Raw genomic sequence first — 7,705 nt, forward strand, 5'->3', positions numbered from 1 at the left:
TGGAAAGGTCCTGGAACATGATTTCTGAAAAATGGCAGGAACCCTGTGATTATCTGTTTAACGCTGCCCTCTAATTTGCTAGTTCGCTCCATTTTGTGTTAGTTTGTGTTCAAACAATTGACCGCCCTATATGGCGTCTTCAAATTGCCTGTTCTGGTTCAAGCGAGTTGAATTTCGTCTGCGTTTGACGTTTGTTTACCTGCCTCGGCTGATGAGGAGATTGGTCGCAGCTCCTGGAAAAGTATCTTGCTCGTTTTATTTCCTCTGCCCCTTCCTGTCAGTCTTGATTATCGGACTGTGTGTGGACTTGTCGCTCTGCAGCTGGTGTACCACAGTCTGCAGCTGGTGGCGTTTGCTGTCCTGGCCGTCCTCATCATGCGTCTGAAGCTCTTCCTGACGCCCCACATGTGCATCATGGCCTCCCTCATCTGCTCCAAACAGGTCTGTCTCTCACCACAAGTAACAAAAACAAAAAGCCAAATAAAGATAGTTTCCCTAATGTCATCAGTGTTTCACCTGTAAAGTTTCTTCTCCATTTCAATTATTTGTGTATTAATAAGCAGATTATCTGTTTGAGCACACATTCTGTACTTTAATAAGGCTCTCTCTCTCTCTCTCCTCTCTCTCTCTCCCCTCGTCTTCTCTCATCTGTTTCTCCCTGGTTGTTATGTCCAGTTGTTTGGCTGGATCTTTTTTTGGGGAGAGTTTTAAACACACGAAATCGTTTTGGGGTGTTTGCGTTCAATGGCCATCCTATTGGCCGTACAAGGGAGTGGGCCAACCTGCAGGGCCCAGTGGCGATTATTGGAGAGTTCAGCAACCTGCCGCAGGAGGAGCTGCACTGGATCCAGGAGAACGCCCGTCCTGGTGAGTTGGATACACACAAAGTTATTCAAGATTACTTCACAAGCTTGTTCTGAACTGCAACAGTACACAGCACCAAGAGACCTCCTGGTCCCACTTTATATGCCAGCATAGATCTTCCAAGCATGAACTCAATATCGAAAATACTCTCACAGGCTGAACAAAAATAATATTTCCTTCCAAAGGTCAAGGAGGTAAAGATCAGTGTGCGACAAGTGGGTGACATTTTGCTTGTTTCAGTACCTGGTAACAATTGTTTTGGCGAATGTGAATGTCAAAAGATGTCTAGACATCTAAGATTAAACCGGGCTAAATCTGTTTGAAATGGTAACGGTTGTTTGGTTGTCAATGTATTTGAATATACATTCAGTTGCCAGTTCAGTAGGTACAGCTGAAACCAATGCAATCTGATACATGAAGGTTATAGTTATAGTTTTGTTTAAATTGTTTAAGAGAGCTGTTGATTTATTTGCATGATAGAATTGGAGTGATTTTGTGGTTATACTGATGGATGTTTCTATTATTTTCCAACCCCATATGGTATATCAATAGGGTAGACGTAAGGAACAGAAACCACCTCTCAGTCAGAACTGAGCAGCCTCCAAAATGATCATACAGTTGATTTCTAAACTTTTACTAACTTGTCTCAAGATTGCTAAATTGTCACAAACAGTAGTTGACATAAATCCACTCAACAGCATTCATCTTCTATCTCTTTTCTTTTTTTGTCTTATTTATTTCTTTTTTTTTGCGTGTGCTTGTTGCAGATTCTGTGTTTGCCGGGGCCATGCCCACCATGGCCAGCGTGAAGCTTTCCACAGGTCGGCCAATCGTCAACCACCCCCACTATGAAGATGCTGGTCTGAGGTCAGTGGAACTCACAGTACAGCACAACTGCTCTTGTGCTCAGAGCAGAGACACAAAGAGAAACAAACAAAGCATCCATGTTTGGCTAGAGGCAGTTTCCAATCCTCTTCACCCTGGTCAAAATACAGCACATACTTCATAACGGGGTGTGTATATGTATCTCTTTCTCAGACAGTTCGATACACATCTGGATACACAGTCTGCAGTCTGATAGGAAATAGTACAGAGAATTTTGTAACTTCAATTCAGCCGTGACTGGAGAACTTCACGGTAGCGGGAGGTTGTTACTCAACAGCACACAAACTAGAGGCACAGGAGTGAAGAAAGAGCGAGAGAGTTTTAAACAATTATGGAATTCTTTATAAAATGTGTGTAAAATCTATATCTCTTTATGTAAATCTCTTTCTCTGATGTGTTTTGAATAATCTTTCCATAGCTAAAGTGTATAATAGGGCTTTGCAATTAATTTAAATATACAAGTGCAATAGGAAAATTGCAGAAGCTTTTTTTTATCCAGGTAAAATGTGTGCCAAAACAGCATTAAAATGAAGTACGGTAAGTTTCCATGCCCTGTCGTACAAATCTCGGTCTACGGATGTGAGAAAACATGTTCTTTCGGTACAGAACCGAACACATTTCTATCATTTGTTTAGTTTTTTCAGTGAAAATGAAAATCATGATGCACAAAATGATCATTCCCACAGTTACACCCCAATAAACTGAACACCCAGTCCCATCAGAAAGCAAAAGCAACTAGAATATACTTTAAGTAGAACCTAAGCAGCATGTCCCGGCTGGAGGAATAGCAGAGAGAGAGAACCGAAATCCCCCGCCCGCTCTTTATTGGTTCCCACCTGAGAAAAGAGCCGAAACACATTAGTGACTGTCATGTGTCTGACCAGCAGGGGGGAGCTTGTAACACTCACCAATATTGAATCATATTGAAATCTCAATGTCTGTCAGAATATTCACAACATTGATTTTTTTTTTTTACCATATCCTGCAGCCCAAGTGTGCAATACACTGCAAGATGCATTGAACACTGATGAACGTATTTTCATGTCAAACAAATTACAGGAGAAATTCTTTGAACAATAACTTTATCACAAGCTTTATTCAGTGCTTTATATAATGAGACAGTAAGGTTGTAATCAAAAGAAATAAATTCCTGAAATGAAATGTACATAAAGCATTTAAAATCAAGTCTGAATTTAAAAGTCATTCTCACCCTTCCGCATTGTAACGGCGCTGTGTTTCGTTCCTCGCAGGGAGAGAACCAAGCTGGTTTACTCCATGTACAGCCGCATGTCTGGAGAAACCGTAAAGAGGAACCTGATGAAGCTGGGAGTGGACTTCTTCGTCCTGGAGGATTCCTGGTGCACCAGGCGAACCAGGTACCTCAACACCATGAGTGCCGTCTCACAGGAAGAGGCACATTGTTACCTGGGACCACGTTTTCTTTCACATTTTTATTCTGGGCATTCAGTTGCTGCGTATCGAGAAAGAATTACAAAGAGGAAAGATATTAATTTAGTTAAAATGCAATGCGAATAGTTCATAATAATGATTAACCACCTTGTTTTCCTTTCTCTCTCTTTTTCTCTCCTTCTCTTCATTTGTTTTATTCCCTCTCTCTTTGCCCAGGCCTGGGTGCAGCATGCCAGAGATCTGGGACATTGAGGATCCCCAAAATATTGGTAAAATCCCCCTCTGCACCCACATGTCCAGGAACTCACGACCCCACTTCACCACAGTCTTTTCCAATGACATTTACAAAGTCCTCAAAGTCCCCAAAGCTACAAAAGATCTCAGATAACATCGTTGGACAGACAGGTTCTTTCCACCGCCTCTGGTGGGTCACTGCCGTTGCGAACTTTTTACCTTTTACTTTCTCGAACCCCCCCCCCTCACAGTTCCACTTTTCTGTAGTATCCTTTTCCCTGAGCAGTGGACTAACAGTAGGTTGGACAAAACAATTTTGCCTTGAGTCTCTCCACTCTTGGTGCCCTTACAGGTCTCAGTATTTGTGACTTAAAGAAACTCCCTTTTTCCCACATATTGCCAGTCATCCTTATTGCTGCATCTTCGTCATCCGGCGACGTTCCCATTACGCTCGGTGCCCAAGTGAAAAGCCAAAAGGTGTCGCAGCTTTCTTCTGGTTTGTTGCGTCGGTTCTGTTACATAGATCCTTATTTTAAGAAACATTCTCCTCAAAGAGAAGCTGTTCATACATCAGTATTGGTTTTTTTACTGTATGGAATTCATTTTCTTTGCGCTGAAGAAGTAAATTTTGTCTGGCGGGACCAATCAATGATGTCCACATACTGTGAAGCAATACCCTTTGCAAACTTGACAAAAGCTGACTTCTTCTATTGTTATGCACAGTGTAGATCTCTGAAAATAATTTTCAGTAGTACACTATTTTTATAATTTATTTGTGTGAGTATTTTTTATGCAAACTTCAAGGTGTTAAAACATTTTCAAGCCAACAGTATTTTAAGAGTCTTTGGAATCACGGGAAAATTCAGTTATTTTGTTCAAAATCTTTTTGATATACATCATTCAGCCTTTGCCTCAAGGTAAAATTTACGTGGTGACTCAGCTTTCATTCTTAATTCATTATAACCTGGTGGAAAAAAGGTTTTTTAATGGCAAATCATAGGAAGTAAATAGGGGTGCAACAGATCACAAAACTCACAGTTCGGATCGGATCACGGTTCTGAGTCACGGATCGGATAATTTTTTTGAATCAGACTATGACTGCTATGCTGCTTTTGCTCCGATATAGCCGCTAGGAATGGGAATTGATAAGATGCTATTAATACCATTATCAGTTCTGCTCATTAGTCCAGTTCTTTGTGGAATTGTAAATTTGTTGAATGTACACAGGTTTTCAAAGTAAATGCAGTTATTTTATCATCTCTTATAGAGTCTGAACACTGTAGAAACTGAGTAGAGTTAAGTTTATTCATGAAATGGAGCAAAGCCTAGGACCATTTCTTCCTCACCGCCATGACTCCTCCTTGTTCCAAGCAGCATAGACATATGGGTTTGACGTCACCGTTCTGCAACGTGCAACTGTCAGAAAAACATGCTGACATTGGATCAAATAATTTAGAAGCGGTTTTATACTGGAAGCTGACGGCTGCTGCGTCACAGACAAGCTTAGACTGGAGCTGCTCCGATGAGCGGATCTGTGCATCGATGGGAAGGCAGCAGATATTTCCCAACTTGGAATAAACATCACAGTCTTATTATCTATTTTGTAATGACCGGTTTTGCAGTTACACCACTGAAAATGCCCGAAGTCACAGCCTACAGGATTCTACTCAGTGGAGTTAAATCCGTTGCTCTTCCCTAACCCAGTCATTAGGATTCAGATTTTAACAGCACACATCTGTTTTGTATATCTTTTCGCTGAAAACTGACTCTGCAAATCGAGATTTAAGGAAGTACTCATTTAGGGGGGGCAGGCAGTCTGTACGGATCAACTATGATCTGTTGCACCACTAAAAACTGAACAAGTAGATTGCCTGTACTGTGTCATTTGACAGCGTTTTTGTAAATACCCAAACAACTGTTTTGTAAAATGCCACTGTACAGCCTTTAAAAGGTACTTTTTGTTTCTTGAATTGTTAATTGCCAAAGTAAGTCTTTAGTAATTAAAGCTGCGTGTTTGGGGTACTGTAGCACATGAAAGATGTGTGTTTTAGTTATTGAGAACCATCAGTTTGTGAGTTCTGTAACAGCCAATCCAAACTATTTGTAGCAGTGGATTTTATGTAAATGGTAGCAGTCGTTGGTTCCTTCTTGGGGCCTCATTAATGACTGTTTGACATTTTAGGAAATGATTTGCTTATTCACTTACTTGCTAAGAGAAGACTGATACCACTCTTGTGTCTGTAGAAACAAGAATCTCCTTCGGAAGGGGACAGTTTAGCTCATCACTATCATTAGCTTGTCTTTTACAACCACTGTAGGTTCAATTAGCAGTGGCACCATAGCTGCATGTTGTATTGGTGGTTTCACCTTATATCATCTTTTTTAATTGCAGTCAGTTTAACTCACATTCACTATACTTTAAGGTTTTTTTCTCATATCAACCCCATTTTATTTGTTACTGAAGCTTGGTGCCACTTTCAGAAGGGGGAAAAGCTTTACAACACGTTTTTTTTTTCACATGGCTCTATAAATGAGTCAACATACAGCAGGTTTGTCTTATAGTGATAGTTGTTTGTCTTTGAAGGACTAGTTCAACATTTTGGAAAAATAAAATGCTTCTTCCCGTTTTCGTCCAGAGTTAAATGTGAATATTGATTCCACTCTTGTGTCTGTCAGCAGGTTAGCTTAGCTTAGCTTAGCACAAAGACTCAAAGAGCTGGTCTGGTCAGTTCAAATATGTACCTCACAAGACCTCTACAAGCGTAAAGAGTTGTGGTTTTATAGGACGTTATGTGCTGGACTGTTTTTTGACCGAGGGTAGCAATCTCCGCTGGTTGCCTGGCAACCTTGCAGCGACAACAAGATAGCAAAAGGTTAATGTTCTTACCAAGAAACAGTCTGGCACATAACTTCCTGTAAAACCTCAATTACTCATTTTTTACTCTAGTTTTTGTACGGATTAAACAAATGAGAAATGGGCAGTCAAATGATTCACTTTAGAGGTGCTGGTAGGTAGATTTTGTTTGATTTTGTCCAAAATGTCAACATGTTCCTATAAGAGGCAGGAGTCGAACATCATCACTTCTTCCTCCTACAAGAGTGCGAGTCTAGGCCACCGCTGCACAAACATTTGGCTGTTAATGGGTTTTCTGTTGCATGTTTACTCCTCCAACATGATGACATATATTTCACAATCACTAGTGACTTCTCAAATATTCTGTGATGGTTTTGTTTCTATAAAGGCTTCAAGTTTCTCTCAGCTTTAATGTATTTCTCGTGTATGAAGTTGTAACAGGTTGAAATCATTACGGTACAACACACCTCGGTGCTGCTGATTTCATTGATTTGGCACCGGAAAGTACAAATATTAAAGAAAGATTAGTGAGATGATACTTTTAAACGAAAACAAACGTACGTTCACAATTCAAAAACTCCTACTGTGATGAGATTAAATGTGCCAGAGCGAGCGGTTGAACAAATCATACGGTGCACATTTAATCTGTGACATTCTGTCGGTCTGATTTCAGAGCTGTTTGTTTGTTTGTGTACTATTTGTACAAAGACTGAGGTTTCGCGGTGTAGAAGTGAAGTGCCCGTTTTAAAGGAGTGGGGCGGTGGTCACACTTCCTGAAACACTTTGACGTAAATAGTTTATTCCTGTCGCAGGCGTTGGTGTGTTTCAGATGTCTTTTATAATATTTGTCTATTTTGTCTGTATTTTAAAAAATAAAGTATTTGCCTTCAGCACTACTGTTTTTTTTTGTCTTAATGTGTTTAAAAGAAATAATTTTCTTTCTCAACTTAAGTCTATTAAGGAATGTTTGACTTCGCACACAGCGGTTGAGTTTGACAGCTGCTTTATACAAAGTCGACAGAGGCACACTTTTTTTTTTTAAAGCTTTGGCGTTTGCCCCATGCTTTGTTTGCTGGTGTCCTCCATTTCTGTCAAACAACCTAATATTAATAGCTTAGTTTAATGACAGGTCACCAGGGCTTGCTCTCAAGCTGATAGTGGTGCACCCTCTGCTGGATCACAAAGTAAACTGCACCTTTAATGACCTGTAAGGATCTACAAAGAGCACCACCATTGTTGTTACTATAGGTTGTTACAATCAGTTGACCTATCACAGGTGAAAACAGAAAACCCACTTACAAACTGATCTAATAAAGGCCCCTTGCCTTCACCGATATGTTTTTAAATTACGTTAAGGTGACCAGGAATGTTTGTGCAAGCGAGCCATCCTGTCCTTGTATAAGTGGAGTGAAAACTGTGTCTATGTTCTCGGTCGGTGTTGGACACTCAGCAGTCTGT

General features: G+C 40.4%; 1 protein-coding gene across 1 annotated transcript in view; it reads left to right on the forward strand.

Moving 5' to 3' along the window:
- Positions 1-7,353, forward strand: part of dpy19l1l (dpy-19-like 1, like (H. sapiens)) — a gene marked incomplete in the record, with an annotated part of 24,755 nt that extends 17,402 nt beyond the window's left edge. The window contains 6 exon segments of the mRNA XM_035671663.1: positions 322-441; positions 676-774; positions 777-867; positions 1,632-1,731; positions 3,000-3,125; positions 3,376-7,353. Of these exon segments, the coding sequence (XP_035527556.1) occupies positions 322-441; positions 676-774; positions 777-867; positions 1,632-1,731; positions 3,000-3,125; positions 3,376-3,547 (708 nt within the window).
- Between the last annotated feature and the right edge of the window lie 352 nt (positions 7,354-7,705).

This window comes from Morone saxatilis, unplaced genomic scaffold (assembly GCF_004916995.1).
Source record: "Morone saxatilis isolate NCDOM2014 unplaced genomic scaffold, NCSU_SB_2.0 Contig24, whole genome shotgun sequence".
NCBI lineage: Eukaryota > Metazoa > Chordata > Actinopteri > Moronidae > Morone > Morone saxatilis.